This window comes from Emydura macquarii, unplaced genomic scaffold (genome assembly GCF_026122565.2).
Source record: "Emydura macquarii macquarii isolate MOO-44397 ecotype Brisbane River unplaced genomic scaffold, CSIRO-AGI_Emac_v2 contig_3128, whole genome shotgun sequence".
Classification (NCBI taxonomy): Eukaryota; Metazoa; Chordata; order Testudines; family Chelidae; genus Emydura; species Emydura macquarii.
The window spans coordinates 2,338,175-2,365,464 of NW_027133265.1; the positions used below are offsets into that span (position 1 = coordinate 2,338,175).

General features: G+C 38.6%; 1 protein-coding gene across 2 annotated transcripts in view; it reads left to right on the plus strand.

Annotated features, from left to right (window-relative positions):
* The window catches only part of CORIN (corin, serine peptidase), a 268,435-nt gene that overhangs the window by 16,426 nt on the left and 224,719 nt on the right, over positions 1-27,290 (plus strand). For both annotated transcript variants that reach the window (XM_067531205.1, XM_067531206.1), the window contains exon 2: positions 21,913-22,057. In XM_067531205.1, the coding sequence (XP_067387306.1) occupies positions 21,913-22,057 (145 nt within the window). The remainder of the gene's footprint in view (positions 1-21,912; positions 22,058-27,290) is intronic.

Sequence of the window (27,290 nt, forward strand, 5' to 3'; positions counted from 1 at the left end):
AGTAGCACTTACATATTTTTTTAATTTCTTCTTTTTAAAAAAACAAATAAAACATAGCGGGACAAATGTCCCAAAGATGATTTCTCTCAGTTAGTTTTGCACCTACCCTTTATGACAAATGTCCAATGCATCTCTCCTTTGAGATGTTGGATTACGCTGAATTTAAACTTGTTAAATTATTGTATTAGACACCAACCAGCTAGCTATATGAATACATTTAAAATTGTAATCCTAATGGCAGAGGGCAACTTGCTGTCTCTTCTGCCATTCAGATTGTCCTGGCTGCGCAAAGTGGTGGAGGCTCTCTGCTACTCTCTCTCTTATCCCAAGTCTCTTGACTGCGGCAAGTGGGGTGTGTTAAATCTCTACTACTCTTTTTTGCCTCCAGCCTCTGTTTTCTTGTGTTAATAGCTCTACTATCTGCCTCTGCCCAAGGAGCAGAAGTAGAAAAGTGACACTCATCTTGACAGTTTCACTGCTGCCTACAGAATTTTGAATAGTATTAGTGAAGCTGACTAAAGTCTTGTTAATATTACTTTGTATCTACTAGGCAAAGGTATGGTCAAGAGGCAAGGCACTGGAGCTGTCTCTTCAGACTCAGGAAGACATGGTAATAGTTTACAATCAGTTCTCATTTGAAAGCTTATCTATGCCTTATGGTTGCAATGATACTTTTAAAAAATTACGTAACTTCTGCATTAATTGATGACTTAGGTTTTCACATTCATCCGGGAAACCTTCTCACCCTCTGCTGATGAGTGGGATGAGTAGATTTTTCAAGCCCTGGTAATAAGAAATACTGGAAGAGGTTCAAAGAGATAAAATAGCAGCTATAATCTGGTGCATAAAATATTCATGTTCTACAGTCTCCTCTTTTCTTTTTTTCCTTGGAGGTCTCCCATCTATATATTCATCCGCCCAAATCTTTTATTGTTATCCCTCAGTATTACAACATGGAAAATTTTTTTTAACCTTCGGAACATACAAGATCTTTAAGCATAACAATGGGAAAACTACTGTATACAATTTATCCCCCTGAGTCACCAAAAAATCCAGACCACAAAGTGAATCCAGATGTTTGGGCAGTCAGGAGTTTTGTTAAATCCACTGCAGAATTCCAGCATTTTAGGTGCTCCAATGCACTTGTTTTCCTGTGACTTGCTTTAAAATTCTCACAGTGTCTAAGAGCACTGTTTTCTGGAGGTCACTGATTGTGCTGTCTTACACTCCTAATGTGCTTTTGAGCTGCTTTTTCATACCCATAGGGATGGTCTTTGTTCTAGTTTTCCACAGCTGTTCCACTTTATGGCAGAGGTTTTCGTACTCCACTATCTTCTCTTCTTTTTGCTTTTTGATGTTCCTGTTTGCTGGATAAGGCAATATCAATTAACAAGGTCTTGTTTGTCTTCTTTTCTACAACAACTATGTCCGGCCCATTTGCCTGCACTGTTCAGTCTGTGACAACTGCCAGATCCCATTCTTCATTCTCCACAGAACTTTCAATTCTGAGTTTGTAATACTGTATGGTTTGTTTAAATCTTTATTTGCTACTGAGGCTCCAATTCAGACAGTTGGCTCCCTCATTGTGTCTATTTATATAGAGGTGCTCACCTGGAGGTGCTCAGCACATGCTCCAACATCTCTTCCTTTTCAGAACACATTCTACAGTTTGGGGAGCAGGTCCGTTGGTCATTTGTGTTTCAACAGTAGTTAAGCCCGAAGAACGGCTTTTGTGCACTCATAACGAGGCTCTCCGTCTCTCTTTTTGAGGTATCCTTTTACAAGCCATGAGTTTATTAATCTTCAATCATGAATGCATTTGATCTCTCTCCACCACTGTCTATGCATTGATTTCTGTGTATATCTTTCAAGTCTTTCTTTGGTGATTTGCTTTCTATGCTTTCTTGGACTAGGATGCACACTCGACCATCGCTTGTTACTGTGGCCAGATGACCTTTTAACTCTTACTGACTCCTTGTATATTTTGATGTTATATTCTTCATTGTCAAGTGCTTCCTCTACAGATAGCAGACCTTTTCAGATCATCAGATGCACATCCTGCCCATGTCTTGATTCCTATTCATTGTTCTATGGGTAAGCTACATAGAGGGGAAGTAAGACAGCTTACTTCTGTGCTACAGAACTCCTCCACCTGACTTGCACACATCATGAATTCATATTCCTGCGACAGACTACAGCTGGATTTTCTATAGGAGCCCTCTAAATACTAAAAGTGGAAGTTGTAATAGGATTCATTTACTTTCTCTTCTTAGGAATCTAGTACCAGTCTTTATCATAAGACAATCACACATACACACACACAATTAGTAATTTCAAAATTTCCTTTTACTGAATAACTTTCCAAAGATAAACCGTTACAGCACAGCAGTTTCAATGCCCCCTACCTAGACCAACATCACTAACCACAGATGTGTTATTTATCTTTAAAATGAAAAGTATAACACAGGGCCTAAACCCTAAAATGTATATATTTATAACTTACAAAATAAATTGGGACTTCAGACAATCGGAGAGCTTCTGCTTTCACATAGGCTCACCCTGGGTATTATATTGACAATTAAATAAAACATTTAGTTGTACTGCATAACCAGTTGTTTCAGCATCCACACTGTTGCGCACAACACAACTTCAAATAAGAAAAACTGACAATTACTGTAGCTGTTAGGCTTACACATGGTCTTTGATTCAAAGATGTAATACACCTCATGAAGACATTTGGCCTCCAGTTTACGATTCCTCCTGTTTTCCCAGTCTCAATCCCACTGATTTCTGTAAAATTACAGGACACTGTATTAAGATCCAAGCCACAGATTCAGTTTGGGTTAGCCCTGGCAGCTCTATCTTCTCCCTGTAGATCTGAGCTGCCAGTTTTGTACCTCTGACAAAATTTGCTACTGATTGGCCAGGAGCTTCCAGTTTCTAAGCTAACTAATATGTGTACATGCAAGAATGTCTGCTCTTAATGAAGGCTTCCATAACAGCTTCAAAACAACTACTAAGCATTGGTTAACAACTTCCTGCATTCTGTCTTGTATGCTGAAATAGCAACTACTTTTTTGCAGTCACTCAAGCCTCTTTACTGCCACCTAGTCTGGGAATGTTTCCATATCAACTCAGAGCAAGTTGGAAGAGCAGCAGCTGTAATTACTGCAATAAGGTTTTTGGCTGCACACCAGGATATAGGAAACAGAAAAGGAGGTTACATATGTTCAGATGTAAATTTTTTTTCTTTTCCTCTTGATCACTCTGGCACTGTACTGTACTACTGGTACTGCCCACATATTAATTGCTCTGAGCCAATTCTTCAAGTTGTTTTGTCCTTAGAGTGATTTTTATTCATCCTTCAATATTCTTTCCTTACTTCTTCTTTGGCTTATGTTGTAACTCCAATAGCTCCCTGATTCCAAGGTACTTGTAGGGGTCATGCTGAGAGATATCTTGGATAATACCTTCATTAACTTGTATGTTACCTGGTTGTACCAGTGTGTCCTGCTTTGCAGATTCTGATGCACATTAACCAAGCCAACCTGTAGCTTTATATCATCACCAAACTTTTCTACACGTCATCAGTCTCTGTATCTCCTTTAATGACCATCCTTTTAATTTCAGATCATCCACATATAACAAATGATTAACTGGTTGTTGCTCTTTGCTGATCTGATAACCACAGTTTATCTTCTGGAGCATCCATGTCAGCAGCAGCATCGCTACCCTGAACAGCATTGATGATAAAAAATCTCCTTGAAAGATTCCTTTTTTATTTTGAACTCAATGAGAGTCCCTTCCAGATAGAGTCAAGTAGTAAGGTGGGAAACTAAGGCATGAGTCCACCCATTTTAGGCGTAGTCAATTTTCTCCTTTATTTATAAATTTTCAGACAGAATCTTTGTCACTTATAGTTTCTGATCATATACTTTTGACAGACAATAAGATAGATAAGATGGAACATGTGAACCATCGGTGACTGCCAATAGCAAAAATCCCCAGTAACTGGAAATGGGACATTAGATGGGGAGGGCTCTGAGTTACTACAGAGAATTCTTTCCCAGGCATCTGCCTGGTGAGTCTTGCCCATATGCTCAGGGTCTAACTGATTGTCATACTTGGGGTCAGAAAGGAATTTTCCCCCAGGTCAGATTGGGGAATTTTGTCTTCCTGTGCAGCATGGGACATGGGTCACTTGCAGGTTTAAACTAGTGTAAATGGTGAATTCTCTGTAACTTAAAGTCTTTAAACCATGATTTGAGGACTTCAGTAACTTAGTCAGAGTTTAAGGGTCTATTACAGGAGTGGGTGACGTTCTTTGGCTTGCAATGTGCAGGAGGTCAGACTAGATGATCACGATGAACCCTTCTGACATTAAAGTCTATAAGTCTATGAGGTAGGGGCCCAAGTTACAGAGTTCTAGGGCACCAGGAAGCTCTCCAATTCATAATGCTTGTTCCAGTCTCTGGACTGGGCCCTCCAACTTGGACCTTTGTTCACTTGTTATTTTTATCCATTAATTTATCCTGCTATATCATCTAACATTTCATATATTCTGTTATACATTTACTCAAACTTTCATAATTTTATTTTATTCTCCATTCTGTTATTATAAGTCCTTAACACTACATCAACTATCCTTTTACCATTCAAACATACATTGTAATAAACCGTTAACATTCAGCTAACAAAATATAACACTTTTTTCTACCATTCAGTTGTTTTCTTCATATTTCAATATCATAATTCACTGACATCCTAAATTATCTTTAAAATAACCTTTATTTTTCTTATTTGAGTCGTAAAGTTATGGAGAACAACATGCCTTAACGTCAGCATATTCTTACCTTTTTCAAGGGACCTTTTACTCTAAAGTTGAGCACCACGCATGTAAATTATATAAAAGCCTTGTCAGCAATTTTGCCAGTTGCATTTTGAGGTGCTTTATTCTGTTTAGATGTTAGGCCTAAATGTTAATTTTTTCCCCAGCAGAATGTTCCAGTTAACCATAGATTACTGCAGAAAGGAAATGATCTTTGGATGAATCTTGTGAGTTTTCAGTGTCTTGATGATCTGTGAATGAGGGTTGCTGTCCTATGCTTTTTGATAGTCTATCCACACCATCTCTAAATTTTTTGTTTTGTATCTTCTGTGATTCCCCTGTACAGCCAAATGTGGTCTTTTGTCCCTTTAATGTTAACTGTGCAGCCCTTTTGCTTAGGAGGCAGCATTCCATTGTGAGCTAGAGCTAGTTGGATCCCCTTTGCCAGAATTTGCCACTCAGTCAGGCAGCGGCACAGAAGCCAGCAAACAGAGTTGCAAACAAGGGAGTTTGAGTGGGAGTTTGGGGAGGGAGTGTGTGGTGTTCTGCTATCATTGGGGTGCTCATTGGGGGTTGTTTTGGTGGGTTTTTTGTTTTTGTGCCTCTCATGACAGAAAGTAGGGAGAAAGGCTATGACAGATACAGAGTCGGTAGTGGTAGTCACTCAAGCAGTGGGAGAGACAATGAGGATGACTGGATGTGGAAGCTGCGGGATGTACGTGATCTGGAGGGGGTACCTGAAAAGAGCTTCATTTGTATGAAGTGCTAACTCATAGAGCTGATGGAAGAGAAGATTTGAGGGCTGGAGATGCAGGTGGAAACTCTGTTTGAGTTTAGATGGGGGTTCGAGCAGATGATGGAGCAAAGGAATGAGGAGGCTGAAGGGAAAAACCCAGACTTGCAGATGGAAGCAGGACCAACGAACTGTGAGGGGAGAATGCTGGGTGAAGAAAGTGGCCACTGGAAGCATGTGACTGCAAGAACCAGGAAGAGGAAAAGATGGGCTAGTGAAGGAGAAATAGAGCTCAGAAATGGGTTTGCAGAGTTGGAAAATGAAGAAGGGGTACAGCAGGTGGTTACTGAAGGTGAGGGCAAGGAAGAAGAGAAGAGCAGCTAGTCTATACCGAGTGGATGAGCCAATGGAGCTACCACCAAATAAGAGTCCCAGGAGGATATAGGAACGGTTGCAGAGAATTGCAAAGGAGAATTGTAGATGAGATGACTTCCAGCCAGAAAGAACAGGGGATAGTGCAATTCTCTAGCCTATCAGGAAAAGGCAGGTCTATGTGATTGGGGACTTCCTGCTGTGAAGAACAGATAGGCCTGTAACCAGCTGATCCAGAGAACAGAAGAGTGTGTGTCTGCCGGGTGCTAAGATACGGGATGTGGAGGCTGAAGAGGATCTTAACGGTGGTGGGAAAGAATCCACTGATTGTCCTTCATGTGGGTACAAATGATATAGCTAGATTCTCTCTGGAACGTATCAAAGGAGACTATGCCAGGCAGGGGAAGACTCTAAAGGAAATCAAGGCTCAGGTGATTTTTCAGTGGGATTCTGCCTGTCCCTAGAGGAGGACAACAAAAGCATGACAAGATTCTGATGATCAACAGATGGCTCAGGCAATGGTGCTATAAGGAGGGCTTTGGGATGTATGGTCACTGGGAGGCATTCATGGACAGAGGACTGTTCTCTTGGGATGGACTTCACCTGAGTAGGGAGGGAAATGCACTTCTAGGATGGAGGCTGGCACAACTGATTAAGAGAGCTTTAAATTAGGGAGTTATGGAGGAGATGGTTGGGAGATGCCCAGGTAATCTCCACGCCTGATATTAGCATTGAGAGGGAGGAAAATGAAGTAAGAAAGGACACAGCAGTGGGGAGCAGAATGGACATTAAAAGGAAGGGTAGTGTAGATACCAGTCTAATAGGCGATATTGGCAGTAGAATGACTCTGCCAAATCAGGTAAGGAAAATGAGCGAAGCCAAACAGCAAAATGTTTGTATGTCAATGAGAAGAGCCTGGGTAACAAAATGGAGGAACTAGAGCTACCGGTGGAGGAAGTGAAACCAGATATTATAGGGATAACAGAAACATGGTGGAATACTAGTCACGACTGGTGTACAAGTATTGAAGGGTAGGTGATGTTTAGGAAAGACAGATATAAAGGCAAAGGTGGTGGCATAGCATTGTATATCAATGATGAGGTAGAGTGTAAAGAAATTAGAAGTGATGGAATTGATATGATAGAGTCTGTCTGGGTAAAAATCACACTGGGAAAGAAAACTATTAGAGTTTCTCCTGGGATAGTGCTTGGGGTGTGCTACAGACCACCGGGATCTGATTTGGACATGGAGAGAGACCTCTTTAAGACTTTTAATGAAGTAGATAATACTGGCAACTGTGTGATTATGGGAGACTTTAACTTCCCAGATATAGACTGGAGGACAAGTGCTAGTAGTAATAATAGGGCCCAGATTTTCCTGGATGTGATAGCTGACAGATTCCTTCACCAAATAGTTACTGAACCAACAAGAGGGGATGCCATTTTAGATTTGATATTGGTGAGTAGTGAGGACCTCATAGAAGAACTGGTTGTAGGGGACAACCTTGGTTTGAGTGACCATGAGCTAATTCAGTTCAAACTGAATGGAAGGATAAACAAAAATAGATCTGTGACTAGGGTCTTTGACTTCAAAAGGGCTAACTTAAAAAAATTAAGGGAATTAGTTGGGAAAGTGGACTGGACTGAAGAACTCATGGATATAAAGGTGGAAGAGGCTTGGAATTACCTGAAGCCTGCATCCCAAGGAAGGGGAAAATATTCATAGGCAAGGGTTGTAGACCAAACTGGATAAGTAAGCATCTCAGACAGGTGATTACTAGAAAGCAGAAAGCCTACAAGGAGTGGAAGATGGGAGGGATCAGCAAGGAAAGCTACCTCTTGGAGGTCAGAATACGTAGAAAGTGAGAAAGGCCAAAAACCAAGAAAAGTTGGACTTTGCAAATGGAATTAAAACCAATAGTAAAAGGTTCTATAGCCATATAAATAGGAAGAAAACAAAGAAAGAAGCACTGAGGATGTGGTGGAGGTTAAGGATAATCTAAACATAGCTGAATATCTAAACAAATACTTTGCCTCCATTTTTAATAAGGCTAATGATGAATTTGGGGACAGTGGTAGGGTGGCTAATGGGAATGAGGATCTGGAGGTAGAAATTACTACATCCGAGGTAGAAGCCAAACTCGAACATCTTAATGGGACTAAATCGAGGGGGGGGCGAGGCTGGATAATCTCCATCCAAGAATATTAAAGGAACTAGGACATGAAATTGCAAGCCTATTAGCAAGGATTTTTAATGAATCTGTAAACTTAGGGGCTGTACCGTATGACTGGAGAATTGTTAACATAGTTCCTATATTTAAGAAAGGGAAAAGTGTGATCTGGGTAATTATAGGCCTGTTAGTTTGACCTCAGTAGTATGCAAGGTGTTGGAAAAATTTTTGAAAGAAAAAGTAGTTAAGGACGTTGAGATTAATGGTAGTTGGGATAAAATATAACCTGGCTTTACAAAAGGTAGATTGCACCAGACCAACCTGATCTCCTTTTTTGAGAAGATAATATGATTTTTTAGACAAAGGGAATGCAGTGAATCTAATTTACCTAGATTTCAGTAAGATATTTGGTACGGTTCCACATGGAGAATTATTAGTTAAATTGGAAAAGATGGGGATCAATATGAAAATTGAAAGATGGATACGGAACTGGTTAAACAGGAGACTACAAGAAGTCATACTGAAAGGTGCACTGTCAGGCTGGAGGGAGGTTACTAGTGGATTCTGACAGGGATCGATTTTGGGATCTTATTTAACCTTTTTATTACTGACCTCAGCACAAAAAGTGGGAATGTGTTAATAAAGTTTGCAGATGATGCAAAGTTGGGAGGTCTTACCAATACAGAGAAGGGTCAGGATATCATACAGGAAGATTTGGATGACCTTGTAAACTGAAGTAATAGAAATAGAATGAAATTTAATAGTGGAAAGTGCAAGGTTATGCATTTAGAGACTAATAACAAGAATTTCTGCTATAAGGTGGGGACACATCAGTTGGAAGTGACAGAGGAGGAGAAGGACCTGGGTGTATTGGTTGATCAGGGAATGAGTATGAGCTGCCAATGTGATGTGGCCATGAAGAAAGCTAATGCAATCCTTGGATGCATCAGGCGAGGTATTTCCAGTAGAGATAGGGAAGTGTTAGTACCATTATACAAGACACTGATGAGACATCATCTGGAATACTGTGTGCAGTTCTGGTCCCCCATGTTTAAGAAAGATTAATTCAAACTGGAACAGGTGCAGAGAAGGGCTACTAGGAAAACCTCGTATGAGAGGAGACTCAAAGAGCTTGGCTTGTTTACCCTAACCAAAAGAAGGCTGAAGGGAGATAGGATTGCTCTCTATAAATATATCAGAGGGATAAATACCAGGGAGAGAGAGGAATTATTTAAGTTCAGTGCCAGTGTGGACACAAAAACTAATGGATATAAACTGGCCATCAGGAAGTTTAGACTTGAAATTAGATGCATGTTTCTAACCATCAGAGGAGTGAAGTTCTGGAATAGCCTTCCAATGGGAATAGTGGGGGCAAAAAACCTAGCTGGCTTCAAAACTGAGCTTGATAAATTTATGGAGGCGATGTTATGATGGGACAGCCCACTCTGGCAATTGACTGATCTTTGACTACTGGTGGTAAATATGCCAGTGACCTGTGAAGGAATGTTAGATGGGGTGGGTTCTGAGTTATTACAGAGAATGCCTTCTGAGGTGTCTGGCTGGTGAGTCTTGCCCACATGCTCAGGGTTTAACTGATCACCATATTTGGGGTTGGGAAGGAATTTTCCCGCAGGGCAGATTGGCAAAGGCTCGGGTTTTTTTTTGCCTTCCTCTGTAGCATGAAGCACAGCTCACTTGCTGGTGGATTCTCTGTACCTTAAAGTCTTTAAACCATGATTTGAGGACTTTAATAACTCAGTCATAGGTTAGAGGTTTATTACAGGAGTGGGTGAGTGAGATTCTGTGGCCTTCGTTATGCAGGAGGTCAGACTAGATGATCATATTGGTCCCTTCTGAACTTAGAGTCTATGAGTCTGTTAGAAGTTTCCACATAGTTGGTAAACACATGGTTGGTCTCTAATTCATAGGATCACTAGGCCCTTCTTTCTCTTTTTGTCTGAGGATGATTCTCCTTGTCACCCTTCATTCTGGGCATCAGTTCTTCAAACATTTATTAAGTTATTCAAATAAACAATTGCCGGTAGTTGTTAGGTGTTTCAGCCAGAATCCACGCACCCCGTGTAATCTGGGTGCTTTCCAGTTTTTCATTCCTCTCAGAACCTCATCTATTTCTTTCCTTGATATTCCTGTGTATTCCTCTATTGTATGGTTTTTAAATTTTTCTCTCACATTTTTAATCCAGTCCTCTGTCTGATTATGTTGTACATCCTCAGACCAGATTTCCTTCCTGTAGTTCTGAAACTCTTCCACATTATTTATTGGCTTTCTATTTTTCCTTTTCTGCTCTTAATGCTAATCTGATCAAAGAATCTTTTACAGTCTTTCTTGAAGAGTCTGTTCTCTGTCTGATACTGACAGCTTTGTGCTGACTATCTTTCAAGTTAATGACTCAGTGCGATCAGCTTCTGTTTACATTGTTCCTTCACAACAACTTTAATTCAGTTGATATTTCATCTCCAGGGCTGTTCGTTTTTGTTTTCTCTTCAAATGATTTTTCTCAAATTCACCTAGTACACTGATATCTTGATGCAAAAGATTATTTATTATTATTATTATTAGAGTTACTATAGTGCCTTAGAGCCCTAGTTATGGTCCAGGCTACCATTGTGCTAAGTGCTGTACAAATATTTAACAAGGTCACTCACCTCTACCTGCAGCAATATATTACAGATAAGAAAAGAGGCTAGAATTTAAATTAGTTTGTCACCAGTTCAAGTACTTCCTAGGCCAAAATTGTGTTGAAAATTCAACAAGATCAGGTTGTAAGACTTTTGAAGCATCCATAGCTATCTGTCTAACTGCAAGTTACTCTGACTCCTAAAATGTATTGATTCCACGACATATATGCCTTGTACCGTGTTGAGGAAATCATACTTAACAAATAATAATTGCACTTTATGATAAATGGTGTTAAGCAGTGCTCCCCTTGAGGGAAAAAAATCCCCAAGCTCTCTGATGATAAATATCCTCTTTCTTTCTTCTCTAATATAAATTTTGGAAAGGGCTGAGTAGTCAGATTTTATGAAGATTAGGAGATACTCCTGGCTCACGGTATAAAATGTCTGGAGATCATTATTATATTCACCAGTACAATCTGGTGTTGTTTACCTTGGAGAGTGAGACAGTGCAGGCTTGAATTAGAATCACTATACTATGAAATTATAAACCAGTTAGCCTAAGCTCGATATCTGGAAAGATACTGGAACAAATGATTAAACAATCAGTTTGTAAGCATCTAGAGGATAATAGGGTAATAAGTAATAGCCAACATGGATTTGTCAAGAACAAATCATGCCAAATCACCCTAATTTCCTTCCTTGACAGGGTTACTGGCCTAGTTGATGGGAGGAAGTGGTAGACATGATATATACTGATTTTAGTAAAGCTTTTGTCACAATCCCACATGACATTCTCATAAGGAAATTAAGTGAATGTGCAAATTAAGTAAATGTGGTCTAAATTAAATCACTAAGGTGAGTGCATAATTGATCGAAAGACTGTTCAATGGTTCACTGTCAAACTTGGAGGATGTATCCAGTTGGGGTCCCACAGGGGTCTGTCCTCGGTCCAGCACCCTTCATCATTTTCATTAATGACTTGGACAATGGAGTGGAGAGTATATTTATAAAATTTGTGGATGACACAAAGATGGGAGGGGTTTCAAGCACTTTGGAGGACAGGATTAGGATTCAAAATGACATTGATAAATTGGAGAATTGGTCTGAAATCAACAAGATAAAATTGAATAAAGACAAGTAGAAAGCACTAAACTTAGGAAAGAAAAATCAAATGCATAACAACAAAATGGGGAATAACTGGCTAGGCAGTAATATCACAGAAAAAAGGTCTGGGGGTCATAGTGGGTCACAAATTGAATATGAGCCAACAATTTAATGCAATTGCAAAAAAAGTTAATATAATTCTGGGTGTATTAACAGGACTATTGTATGTAAGAGATGGGAGGTAATTGTTCTGTTTTATCCAGCACTAGTGAGGTCTCAGGTGGAATATTGTATCCTGTTTTGGGCAGCACACTTTAAGAAAAATGTGGACAAGTTGGAGAGAATCCAGAGGAGAGCAACAAAAATGATAAAAGATTTAGAAAACCTGACCTATGAGGAAAGGGTCAAAAACTGTATATTTCATCTTGAAAAGAAGGCCAATGAGGCGCCTGATCAAAGAGGACAGTGATCAGTTGTTCTCTGTATCCACTGAAGGTACTACAGGAAGTAATCAGCTTAATGTGCAGCAAGGGAGATTGAAATTAGATATTAGGAAAAATTTGCTAATTGTAAGGACCAGAATAGGCTTCCAAAGGAGGTTGTGGATGTGGAATCGCCCTCATTGGAGGTTTTTAGGACGAGGTTGGACAAACATCTGTCTGGGATGGTCTAGGTTTACTTGGTCCTGCCTTAGCACAAGGGGCTGGATTAGACCTCTCAAGGTCCCTTCCAGACCTACATTTCTATGATTCTGTGTTACACTATGGCCTCACTACACTACCAACTCTGTTGTTGAAAAGGAGCAGTTAAAATAGGAGAACCACTGCAGAAGTAATACTCCTGGCAAAGAGGATTTTCCCAGCTGGCATAGAATTGTCAGAACAGTTCTGTGCCACTCACCCTCACAGCTCCCAGTGTAGTGAGATGATAGGCGGAGAAGTGCTGCATTCCTCATGAGGGCTGCTCTAATTTATGATTAACTGCAGTCGCCCTTGTGAGGAATTTAGCACCTCTCCCCTCTCATCTCGCTACACTCAGAGCTGTGAGGGTGAGTGGCATAAAACTGTTCTGCTAATTCTTTTTACGTTGGAGACCAGGCTAAACCAGTGCTCTGCTGGATACCCAGAAACCAAGGAAGCCAAAGGTGGCAAATAGCCACCTTCCTCCCAGCCTTTTGCTCTACTTCACCCTGAGCTGGGCTGAGTTTAGATTAGCTGCAGGTGAGAATTAAGGCCAACAGTTAGAATTTTAATAACTGTCTGATTTCTAAACCAAGCCTTGGCATGCATGCAGTATGTTTATGTTTATTTAGATTTTTGTAAACATAAAACAGGCACTTACCTAAAGCTCTAAGTGCCTTTGCTGTATATTAAAAATTCAGAAATACACACAGCAATACACACACTCTCTCAAAACCAAAAGGTAATAAAAAGAAAAGAAAAGAAACTCACTATAGTCACAGACCCCAGCCTCAGTGAGCACTTCCCAGCCACCAACTCACCCCTTCTTCCATAACAACCTGGGAAAAGAGACTGTCCTACGTTGTTCCCTGACCGAAGGGTGGGGTGGAGTGCAGTTGGAGTTAATTCCGAAGTCTAAGGTCTTGCAGGGAATAGCATACCAGCAGCTATCACCCTTTTAAAATGTTGGAGCTCCAGTTTGAGTGCCTCTGCTGATGACAGCTGTAACAGTGTGGCATGGGGAGAGGGGCTGTCCCTTAAACAGGAAGGTCCCAAGCCAGTTAGGACTTTATAGGTCAATATTAACACTCTAAACTCAGTTTGGTGACCCACGGCTGCCTGTACAGATCAGAGTACTTCTGCTATGTGCTAGTGGTGAGAAACTGCTTAACACGCAAGCTATTGCCTTCTGTACTATTTTAAGTATCTGAGTTGATTAAAGGTGTAGCCCTGTGTAGTGTACGTTGTAGTAATGTAATCTTGAAGTGACAAAGGCATAGATAATGGATGGTTAATCCTAGGATATGTTCTAACTTTGGAAAGCAAGCCCTTTTTGAGTGATGGGACAGAAAAATAAAAAAAGACCACTTTTAGGAAACAGGAAGCATGTATTTTTCATAGCCCCATAAGTCAAATATGACTTGTCTGATTTCCTTCTTCCCCCCAACTTAAAAAAGAGTGTCTTTGGTGGAGCATGAGCAATTTCAGCCCCAAAGGAGTTTGCTTGAGGGAATCCTAGAAGATTAGGGTTGGAAGGGATCTCAGGAGGTCATCTAGTCCAACCCCTTGCTCAAAGCAGGACCAGCCACAACTAAATCAAAGCAGGGTTTAGAATGGAATGCACCCTACAATGTTAACATTAAAGCTGGTCAGAATTTTTTATGGAACATTTTTCTGTGGGAAACTGTAGTTTCATTGAAATTGCAACATTTCCTGGGAACATGTTGATTTTGGTAACATTTTAGTTTGGAAAAAGTCAAAACAACTTAGATTTTCTTTTCAAATTAGATGTTATCAAAATGTTTCATTTAGATAAGGTAAAATGCTTCATTTTGACTAATTTCATTGACATTTTAAAATATTAATTTTTAATATTGTTATATCTATATAATTATCATAACATATACTTAATATTTTGCATTGGTTAGAAAACAAAACATTTCAACATTATTGAAACTAAATTATTTGATGATTCTGCAACAAAATTTTTCTAAATTTTCATTTTGTGGGAAATTTTGGAACACCACAGTCATGTCTGAATTTTACTTCAGCCAACTCATCCACAGCACTGTCTTGGATGGGCACTGAGGCAGTATTTCAACAGAATCATCCAGAACCAAGGAGAAAAGACTTATATTTGAATATCACCATCTTCCCTCCCAGTCTCTCATACATAGTGAATGCTGTACCTCTCAAATGTTACTCATTATAATTCTAAAGTTACCTCTGTCACAAATTTGTTGAAAATTATTTACATCAGAGATAAAGAATTTTGAAACCAAGGTTACAGAAAAAATATTTAAGCTGAAGGAATGACTCCCACAGCATTTTGATTTCTGTATCTTTCTTAGGCGTTGTGTTCCACATTTGGTCCACAGTGGGCTGAGACCAGGAGCAGGCAAAGTAACAGAATGGGACAGAAAGAGTCTCTGCTACTTTGAGAAAGTCAGCTTTGCTGTGGACAGTGAGGATTAAAGAAGTGTTTTGGCTATTATCAGATTGGGTTTTTTTTATAGACTGAATTGAAATTAGCTCATGCTCATTGCAAGTTTTATTTCCTTTATAGCAATCAATACAGGAAGAATGGAGCTCAGCTAAGTAGCAGTTAATAGTAGTTCAGTAGGAGAGAACGTTTTAGCCTGCAGTTTGATGTTTTAAGCACACTATATATTCACAGCTGACACTTCTTTTAATATGGAAACTGATTATATTAAAGAAAAATGATTTTTATATAACCACACAAAATGAAGGTTAAGTTTTCAGACTACCAGTTAGCCCATAACTTAATTGAAAGAAACCCTCCTTGAAAATCAACTTTCTATGACTTTTTGGTATTGTCATTACAATTCAATATCTTTCTTATTTATCCAAGGAAGTTTATGTATTCATATGCTACAGGAGGCATTTACAGTACTTCTTGCTACAACTCCCTGTCCACCAGGTCAGCAAGAGTTTAACATCATAACTTTGATCAGGACATGCAGGAGAAATAAACAGAGACATGGGGATGAATTTTAAAGTGGAAGGCTGCAACTTTATTAGCTTTAGTGGAGGGAGAGACATCAAACCAAACACCTACCAAACATCAGGCATTTATTTGGGTCCAGTGCAGTATTAAATTATCTCTGTCAGATAACCAATATTCAGGGTCAGTCTGAGTATTGTGGCTTTTAAATCCTAGCCTTTAAAAAGCCATGATGGATTTTAAATCCTAGCCTAACCCCTAGGATTCAGCCCATACCTCAGTTTTCTCACCCTCTCCTCACAAGGGGGGATAAGGGTACACATGAAGGATAGCTCAGCCTGTGAAGAGTTAAGGTCTCCCTCTTCTTTCTACAGACTAACAGGTTCCATCAATTATCTCTTGACTCTTTCTCATGTTTACCTTTGAGCCTCTTGCCATCAGTGGACACTTGCCACAAGTTGGAAAGAAATTGCAAACTCACTTATAAATGTATGGCTTTTAAATCCCAGTCTCTACTCCTTAGTAACCTAAAGCTAAACTTCCAAGATGGTGCAAGGAAAATGAAAACACTCATTGGAAACCTTGTCAATCTTGCCCTGAAGGAAACGTTCCTCCTTGATTCTCAGAAACTATTGATCAGACTCACCGCATCTTAGAAACACAGTTCAAATCATATATCTATTATAGGGCAGGAAGTAAGGGGAAGCAGGCAGCCGTGGCAGCAAAATGGCTGCTGTCTGCCCTGAAGACTTTACATACAGAAATAGAGAGAGGGTGGTGTGAGGGATAATCAGCCTCCCAACCTAGCCATGACATGATCTCCACATGTATTCTGAGTGGGAAAGCCTTGAGCAGCCAAGCTTGTCCCTCTCTTGAGTCCTTCTTTCAGGACTCTGGGGTTTGTCTTTCCTCTGCTGATTCTATCAGACATACCTCCTGTTGTGATGGGGATGGCATTTATTCCTAAGGGGCAGGTAGTCAAAAGCATTACTCTAGGACACTATCTCAAACTTTGATGCATGAATTGACTAGAGTACCAAGGGAGGTTGTGGAAGCTCCTTCACTGGAGGTTTTCAAAAGGAGGTTGGATAGCCCCCTGTCTTGTATGGTTTAGACACAACAAATCCTGCATCTTGGCTGGGGGTTAAACTAGATGACCTTTGTGATCTCTTCTAACTCTGTGATTCTAATTTCTGCCCATCCCAAAGTTTCGGTTGGTGACAGGGAAGAGAATAGCAGCAGGGATTCTATAATACAGAAGGTAGAATGCTTTTATAATTAGTTCCATAGGACATAAGAACATAAAAATGGCCATACTGGGTCAGATCAATGCCCCATCTAGCCCACTATCTTGGCTTCCGACCATGCCCAATGTCAGGTGCTTCAGATGGAATGAACGGAACAGGTAATTATCGTGTAATCCATTCCCTGTCATCCACTCCCAGCTTCTGGCAGTCAGAAGCTAGGGACATCCAAAACATCAGGTTGCATTCCTGACCATCTGGGCTAATAGCCACTGATGGACCTATTATCCATGAACTTATCTAATTCTTTTTTTTAACCCTGTTATAGTTTTGGCCATCACAACATCCCTCGGCAATGAGTTCCACAGGTTGACTGCGTGTTATGTGAAGAAGTACTTCCATTTATTTGTTTTAATTCTGCTGTCTATTAATTTCATTGGTTGACCCCTGGTTCTTGTATTATATGAAGGAGTAAATAACACTTCCTTATTCACTTTCTCCACAGCATTCATGATTTTATAGACCTCTATCCTATTCCGCTTTATAGTTGTCTCTTTTCCAAGCTGAAAAGGCTTAGTCTTTTTAATCAATATCATTAAGTTCTCATTTGTGATATAAAATGGCCCTCCATCAGAACAACCTGTAGTTATTTCACATTCTCCATAGAGGTTGATGAATAGAAAACATATAGATGCTCAACTGAAAGAAAACAAGTTTACTGAGTTTATTCCTGACGATTCACTGATGGTAATGTTAAGTTAGTTTAATGTTTCTGCTTGACTAGTAAGAACTCCTTCTGCAGTAGGAAAAACAGAATATTCCTTTTAGTTGCCTTATAAATCTTTGCTTTGCTGTTATCACTAAGGTAGCAATTAAGGGTGTTTTGTAAAATCATCTCTTCCACAATTCAGCATTCAATTCCTGAGCAGCCATTGGAAACAAACTTATATTCAATAATTCCCTAATATCATGTTAATGTCTGTGAAAGTAGATGGTCAGTGAAATAATTAGGATTTATTTTGAGTGCCTTTAGCAACTGAATTGTAATAAAGAAAACATTTATCTAAAATATGTATTGACTATAGATAGATAGATACAAAAATATTAAATCCAAAACTTATCAGATCTTCTTTACAACCATTTTGACCATTACTAATCATGCTTTTAAATATTTCCAATTCCTGTGATACATCTTTTATACACAGATTCTTGCATAAAATGGCTCACATAGATGATGTCAGTAGCTCTTTGGAAAATGTCTCTCACAGAGACTGAGGTACACATGGTGAAGGGCTTTTGGAAGCTTCCTGTCTGCACTGGCATGACATGTTTTTAATCTCTCCTTACATGACTCTTCATGCAACTGTACTATGGTGGCCCCAACTCTGTTCTCTTCTTCTCACTTATATGCCACACAGCAGAGAATAAAGAATAAAGATCTCATGTAGGACCAATGTATATTAAATCTCCTTTTCCCCATATGGAAGAAAATTGGAAATTAGTCAAGAAAATTGATGGTCTGACACTTCTGGTTGTTTTCTGAATTCTTTACATGAGTACAAAACTTCATGATGTCTGATATCATATTTCCATTATTTTTAAGCCAAGCATTTGTTACTGTCATGGGTCAGCATTTACACTGACTGCCAGTTATGTTTAGCTATTGGGCAATAGTTCCCACCATTGCCAGCTACACCAGAAAAAAATTATTTCACTGTTATTTATATGTTTTGAGTGAAACACGTGACCACTTCATGGCACCAAACTCCATTATCTCCTGGAATAGCCTGCAGTGAGGGGTTTTATTACTATTGGAATGCTATTCCCTATTTGCCAGGGGATGTTGTAAGGCCAAAACTATAATTCTTTGCCAGGGGATGATGTTGTGAAGGCCAAAACTATAACCGGGTTCAAAAAAGAACTAGATAAGTTCATGGAGGGCAGATCCATAAATGGCTATTACCCAGGATGGAGGCAATTCAACATTATATTCTGAATGTCCCTAGCCTCTGTATGCCAGAAGCTGGGAGTGGACAACAGGGGATGGATCACTTGATGATTGCCTGTTCTGTTCATTTCTCTGAAGCACCTAGAATTGGCCATTGTCGGAAAACAGGATAATGGGCTAGGTGACCATTGAATTGACTCAGTATGGCCATTCTTATGAAAAGATTAAGCAATTAGTAATGCTTTACTAAATCTTGTTTTCAAATACAGAAGCTAAATATAGAAAAGAGAGACATTGAGGTAGACTTCAATAGTAATTCCAAACTGAAAATAAGTTGATAAATTAATAAATCCTCAGCTATTGGATAAGGTTTGGGTTTCACAAATTATGGTAGTTGGTTTCTCCCTTGAGAGAGATGGAACAAATACTTGGGCTTCCTCCAGTGGAAATATTGTTTTAAAATGTGGAGCAGTGGTATATTTTATTTTTGCAGTTGCTCATACCCAGAGGTTTGTGAGTACGTAATGTAGATACCAACAAAATTAATTTTAAAAGAGAGTCACATGGCCCAATGCCTACATACCCAAAGTAGCATTCAGCTGAACCTAACAGCTGGAATTAACTAAAGCCAGTTAGCCTCATCCAGAAAGATACCATCACTGTACTTTAGATATTTGCTAAAGGAAGGAGCTTCCAAACCTGTGGAGTCTTAATAGAGTAGGTGTGGCATTTGGTCCTCTTGAGACTGTAACTGGGGATAGTCAGTAATTCCAATTTAGCCTCTCTCAAAGGTATGTTGGAAGGTAAAAAAGCAGAATGATGTTATTTAAGTTTTTAAGGGCCTAATCTAAAGACTATTGAAGTTGATGGAAAGATTCAGACTGATTTCAGTAGGCTTTGGATTGGGCCCTAAAAACGGAAATGATGAACTTTGAAGTTCACTTGCTGGACATCAGGCATCCAGTTCTGCTCGCAGACTCTCATGGGTGAAGAATCTTGGGCATGCCATGCAGTAGCTTCAATCCATAGAGTGCGTTACAGTAACTGAGTTGAGAGGTCACAATAGCCCTGGATTGTGGTCTTTGTGCAGAAAAAAGATAGCAACTTCTGAATATTTTTGAGGTTAAAAAAGCACTCCTGACAACTGATGAAACATTGGTTTACATATTCAGTTTATTGTGGCCGCTAAGTTGGGAGTCGTGTTAACTCACTTGGGGCAAATCATATCAAAAGATAGTATTACCCCCACCCCATAGTGACAGCTTCAAATGCTCTCCTTGTCATAAAAACAATGTCTCCATCATCTTTAGCTTGACCATCAACTAAATATCTTACATTCTGTTTGCAACCTGAGCCAGACAATGGAACAATGCTGAGACTGAATCACTGTGATAGGAAGAGGGTAGCATGAGTTACTGCTAATACCTCACACCATGCTGCTGCCATATCAGTTTTCAATGTTACTTTATCTTTACATTGAACAGCAATGGTGACACGAGAAATCCCTGTGGGACTCCACACTGCACATGAGTAACATTACCCAATGATGTTCAAAAGAAATAAATGGAACCACAGTAATGAAATCCTGGTCATTTCCTCCTGTCAATACATTTGAGAGAACAACACCTCATAATCAATAGTATCAAAACCAGATGACAGCTCCAGTGTAATGTGGATGGAGAGTTGTCTCACATCCATCTTACACACCAATGTTGTTCATGCCATTCTAGGATCGGATGAATTGGATGATGCCAAAGAATCCCATTCTAGATACTTGTAATCTACAATCTTCTCAGCCACCTCCATAAAAGGGAGGGCTGAGATTAGGAGATAAATTAGTAAAACCTCTATGTCAAGAGCCAGTTTCTTGAGCAGCAGTCAAACTTTGGTTTATGTCAGACAATCTAGTATTCTGTTCTCCACAAAAAGATATTTATAACAGAAACTACCAGTGGGATAAATCTTAGCCACTGGTATTTATAAAGCAGGCAAAGATCCCAGCCAAAGGTTATGGATTTCAGCTTCCCTGCGTGTGTTTGGGGTGAGATGCTGTCATGATAATGGATGGATTTGTACTCTTGTGTCCTGTCACCATTTCTCTCTATCTAGTCCAAACGGGACAAACTTCAGTATGACTGATTTTCCTGACAAAGAACCTGGATAATTGCTCATATCAGTCAACTGATGAGTCAGCTGTAGGAGAGACAGAGTCTGGAATTAATAATTTCACCATCCTATGATCTTATCAGATGTATATTGTTCACCCTAGGGTCTTTCAAGCAAAAACATATGTAGGCTTTTACATTTTTTTTTAAAACTGGAATTATGTATGTATTTTTACAAAAATTGAATGACAACAGTTTCACTCTTCCTGTTCATAATTTGTTTTATCTCTGTTTAAAAGGGACAGTATTTTTCCAGTAAACTGAAGCATGGGCCTGAATATAGTTCTGGCATATAAGGACTTTTTTCTGTGTACATCATGTTTTCTAAAATCATATTTAGGCCTTGAGCCTGCAAAGACTTTTGCACATGTTTAACTTTATGCACTTTGAGTAATTCCACTAAGTTCATAAAATTCATTTTAAGCTCCTAGTCATCCATGTCTCCATTTGTGAAATGGAAATAGTAATACTTATCATGTTCAGGGAGTGCTGTGAGGAATAATAAGTTAAAGTTTGTAAAGTGTGTTGAAAATGAAAAAGCATCATGGTGATTAAGTGCTGAGTATTATTACTTAAAACAAGATTTATAATAGACTGACAGATTCCTTAATAATATAACCTTGAAAAGATGGGGTCAATTATGCAGTCATTAGTAACTGTAATTTTTTTAATGGACTACTTTCTACACATCTGAGTAAGGTGGGCAGAATTTAGCCCTTATTGTTTAAAATTTGGTATGTATTTTATATCTCCTCAAAATTCAGTGACTTTCACTAAGCCTAACCATTTAAAAAATCTAGCAAACAAGTTTCAGAAATGCTGGTGGTGAAGCTTTCAGTTCTGACACATTGAAGGATGAGCAAACATGTAACATGTGTACTGCTTAATTGTTGACAGGCCATTTTAATTTTATATATTACCTTTCATTCATGATCTAAATATATTTACTGCATATATTTCTGCAGTACTGCTGTTTGTGTATCAGATAACACTAGTCTTAAAATATATCATAGGAGTTATGGAGTTACATCACAATGATAAAACTGTACTCTTCTGTGCTTCAGGTCTTAGGAACAGATGAAGATAATATGGGGGATGGTTGCTCTCAGAAGCTGGCTTCTGCCAAATACCTTCAACTTTTGCTGCTAATACTGATTCCATGCATCTGTGCTCTCATCCTCCTATTGGTGATCCTGGTTACCTTTGCAGGTGAGTACTAATCTTACCTAAAGAAAAGCCAGCTGAAATATGGCTATATTTTGACAATATGATACAAATAAGCACTATAAACTCACAGTCTAGTCCACCTCCAGCATTTAAACAAATGTCTTAGAACATACACCTAAAACTGTAAGTAAATTATGTCTTTTTTTCAGTTGTCATGCTTCTTCTGTCACAGAGAATACTTGATTTTGATAGTTTATGTTTAAAAATCATTAAAAAGTAATTAGGGGAAAACCATATTTGAGTCTCTGAAAGTTAGTTGTTGATATATTTGCTACCTTGGTTATACATTATATTGAGTGTTTTCAACAGTAACTCTTAGAAAACACATGATGATGATTTATATATATATATATTTAAATGTGTGCGCATGCGTGTATGAAATAAATATATTTAAATATCTCTAAGTGGCACAACATACTGCTCCCTTACCAGCACACACACCAATTTATAAACCTAATATCTGTCTTCAAGAGAAAGTTAATTTACAAATAGCAATAAAACTTTCTGAACAGCCTACAACATCTCCTCCCCTTCACCAATAAAAAATAAGTGTTTTGTTATTAACTTTTAAACACACAATTTCAAAAAACTACAATCATAGTTTATTGAAGATAGATTTGCAAATATACTTAATTTCTTAGTTACTTAATCCATTAATTTACTGCATATTTGTTGTCGAATTAACAAATTAATGATTTATTAGAGAGCTACAATTTTAAAAATCTTTGTTACCTTCATAGCAAAGTTAACATGCCTGCAATTAAATCATGCACATGATTAGAAGGAAAGAAGAGAGTTGGGATAACTTATTATATAGCCAGAACTGTCTAGTCTTTTTTTGCTTTCACTTGTGTACAGTACCGTAGGGTTTTAGTTGTTTGTATACATTTGTTTTTTGCCAGTAAAGACATTTTTTGTTGAACTACATGCAATGCTTTAGCAGCATAGTTATACCTCTTATTTCAGTGCTGGCTGATAAATACTTCAAGTGATAAAGGCAGGCAGTATCCATAAAACAGCATTTTACTTCTCTTAGGAAGACTAAACAGTGTGCAATTTTTTTGCCAGTTGTAGAAAGATGGTAAAATATACAAAATTATCAGCTCTTTCCCTATTAAAAAATCAACCAACCTAAAGAAATACCATACTATTGAAATGGTTAGCATGTCTGGAAATAAAACTGGATATGTATCTAGCTAACACCTCTGGCTCTGCCAAATTCAAGTCAAATTGAATCTCTATATTCATTTCAGTCTGTGAAGGATGATTTGCAACAAGATCCATAATGTCTGGTCTTCTCATTTTGCTTAGGATGAGTAAGCCAAAATAAAAAAACTAATGAATGTGGTGATTGACAACTAAGTCTTGGGATCTATCTTTAAACTGAGAACAGTCTGAAGTGGATTAAGATCATGTAAATCTGACAATTAGGAAATATGATACCTCTCAGCTCATTTCCTGGTGTTTAGCATTCCATCGGAATCCTTCATATCCTCTGCCCTAGATTTTCACTATTGAATGAGAAAGTAGATGAAAAAAGATAGGTGTGTTTATGTCTATTATACTCAATTTCTTCCTTAGAAGAAAGTGTATACATAATACCTGGTGAAATTATACTGCAAAATCCCAAAGCAAAGGGGGCCTGATTCTGATTTTACTTAATCAGCATAAACCAGGAATATCTCCACTAAAGTCAATGAAATTACACTATGTACGTGCAATATACACTAATATACGTGCAAGCAGAATCAGACCCAATGTTATTGCCAGGTCTAATGTCTGGGACACACATAAATCAGCAAAACTGTCGCCAGCATCCTTTTAGATTATTCTGATTATTATTTATCGTTCTTCTTTCCTAGAGCAAAAAGAACAGCTTTATTTGAAAGCACTCTGATGACAAGTAGACTTTTTTCCAGGCTATCTGGAAATAAACGGGCAAATTCTAAGGGCATCTTTAAAGCATGTGTGATGTCAAAATAATGTAATCTGCTCTGGCAATTGGAAATAGGCCATATCCAGGTCATTAATTCAAATTCAGCTTAGATCAGTGTCACCAGACATTGTAACAATCTAATGCTGGCATGATGGGTGACAGTATAAGAAATGAGTTGATGGTTCCAGTCCTGTTCCTGGTCAATAAGTATCTATGTTACAGAAACCGCCATTTGTTATTGGGACTAACTGGCACCCCTGTTTACATTCTCATCAGAGTAGTGAAGAATTACATGGCCATGGAATATGAACCACCCTGTCAGCTTAGATGTGATCCTTCCAGGTCAGGGTTCTGGCATATTGGTGAGGGATTGTGGATATGCTTGCACTATATATAGTACACACCATTCTACATGTAACCAGCACTATATCTGTCATGCAGGCAAAGAGAGGACTTGAGTTTCCAGTGCTGTCAATCTGGGATCTTTCACCAGTTCTAGATTTGTTTTTTAAGGAATGAAAAAAAGCCATTTTGCAGTGGAAAGAACAAAATCTTTTTAAGCTTCATTAGTCTGTCTTCACATACTACATCTTGGTGCCCTAGAAAGAAGCATGAATGGAGAATTCCAATGTGTTGCTTGGAAATGTACATTCTATTGCTGAAATTAACTTTCTCTGTTTAACTTTGGTTACTGTGACCATTTGAAAATTGGGAACATTTTAGCTCCAGTATGCAGGCAGTGTTCCGTTTCTTATTGAAAACTTGTAGGAAAATGTTCTTTTACTGCTGCTATTTTCAATTATTTCCATAAGATGAGGTAGGTACACATACATGTATGTGCACACATTGTATTGAGTTGATATAAAATGTTTCCATTCACCCTGCTAAATATATATATCAGCTTTCTGACTTTCTCCTTTTCCTAATGCACACTTCCAGATTGGATGATGAGAGTAGCCTAGTTCTGATGTCAAATAAACCCAGAAGCCAGTATGAGGTCACTGGGGCAGTACAGCTATATTTTAAAGATTTGGGGTGTCCTACTTGCGAGCTGATTTTCAGAAAATGCTAAGGACTGACCCCCTGAAAATCAAGCCCCTCTAAGGTGTCTAAAGAAAGGTACCCCAAATCACTAGTCACCCTTGAAAAATGGGCCATGAAATTTTATTTGACCGTATGCAGAGAAGAAAAGGCAATGTAAGTAATGAATAAGGAGGGGTAAATTAATATGACTATCTGGCAAAATTATGTTAAAGTAGATATAAGAAGGGGCTTTTAAATTCCCTACACAAAAGTCATGCTTAGTTTAAAATCTCACTGCAGAAATAAGGCGCACATTTCTCTGAAAGTCTTCAGCTTTTGCATTCTTTTATATGCTTATGTTTCTTGATTCTGTTTGTTCTTCTATCCCTTACTTGCTAGAAATAATGGCACACTTGTGAACCTGTCAGGAGGATGCTTTGTAGCAAATGTTCTTCTCATCTGAAGTGCAGGCAGTGGTATCAGCTGCTATTGAGGAAATTTGGCTGTCAGAACAAACCTGAGGCTCCTACTTGTTGAGTGGCAGGGTCACAGAGGAGAGAAAGAGAGAGTGTGGATTGGGAATACTCCTTCTTTAAGGGTCATAAGCTGGTTTGTGGACTGCCTAAATTTAACTTCAAAAGAAACAGAGTGCTGGATTTTACAAGGTGCTAATCTCTTATAACTCCCCTTGATATTGATGGGCATTGAGAGCAATCAGCACTTCACGGGATTGGGACCCTTATTTTTTGCTCTCCTGGCTGAAGCATAGTTGTCAGTTAACTATTAGAGGGAGGGTGGAGGTTTATAAAATGAGCCTATAAAGCCACTTTGTACAGTTTAAATTTGTCTGGCGTTACAGGCTACAGAGAAGTCATCTTATGGTGCATCATAGCCTACATAGTCTGCTGATATGTGATGGCGGAAAAAGAGGCAGAAAGGGAAGACATTCTGAAAATTCAGGTGTTATAAAAATGAGAAATGAAAATGAAATGGGCTCAGTTTAGAATAGCTTTCTCATTTCTGTGTGGCAGGGGGCAATCTCAAAACTGACTCTTGTTTAACAGTTATAAAAGGCGCATACTGTTTTTTATTTTATTTTTTTTATATTTTGTTAGGACATTACAATTTTACTTACAATTGTGCCTACGTTTTAGAAAATGGTACATGTTAAACTTACAGGGTTGTCTGTCTTTTAAAGAAAAGCAGCAGTAGATAGAAATACAGTAAGTTAAAGGAGATTTCATTTGGATTATTTTAAATAAAAACAAACAGTAACTGATGCCATGGCTTGAATAGGTTAAATATAAAGCAAGAACACCATTTTGAATGTAAGCTTGCATTTATAAGCCATGTTCTACAACTACTACTCACATTGAGTGGAACTTTACTTCTTGAGTAATCACATCCTATGCAAATATTACAGGGTTGAAAATAAACCTCTTCCAACAAAGAGTAGAAAACATCTGTCACTGCTGTTTTTGGTTTGAGAAGTTAAGTATCCTTCACCTTCGAATACTCATTTAAAAAAAAAAACTTGAGTCACTTCTGAATTAAATAACAAAGACTGTAGATGGGGCACAATGTCACTAAGTCACAGCTGCTTAGCAATAGCAACCTCTTGTAGGGAAAACAAAACTATCTGATATTCATTGAACCATAATTGAAAGTCAGGTTTAAGCTTATTGAAAAAGGACAAAGAAATAGGATCTGTGGGATCTGGTGTAGATACAGCATATTACTTCTTATATGCTGACTTCACAGTAGTCCTCTACCATAAAGGAGGGGAATCCTGAGTAGGATCAGAAAAGTTATTTTACCTCAGTGCTTGGCACTCTTGCAATCACTGCTGAAGGATGACCTGTATTCAGTGTATTTGTTCCTGAGGAGCCAATCAAGCAACTCTCATTGGCCAGTGCAAAGGGATTGATTAACATTGTTACAGACACCTGGACTGATTTCTGAGGCGCAGTGGTGGCCTTAGGTCAGTGTTACATTTATTTAGGTTTATAAAAGCCTCAATAGGTACCTATGCTATGTAGTCTTGGACACCGCAGGCAGAAAGACAAGAATCAGAAATATGGCTTAGCAGGGTCACCGCTTTATTAAATAAATTTTATTAAAGGTAATGTTTAAAAGTACAAACAATTCACAGAGTTTACACAAAGAGTTGCTGGACATCCAGGTATAGTGTACAGATTGTTGATGAGCGCAGAGTTTGATCAGAAGATTTAACAAATGCAAGGAATACATAATCTG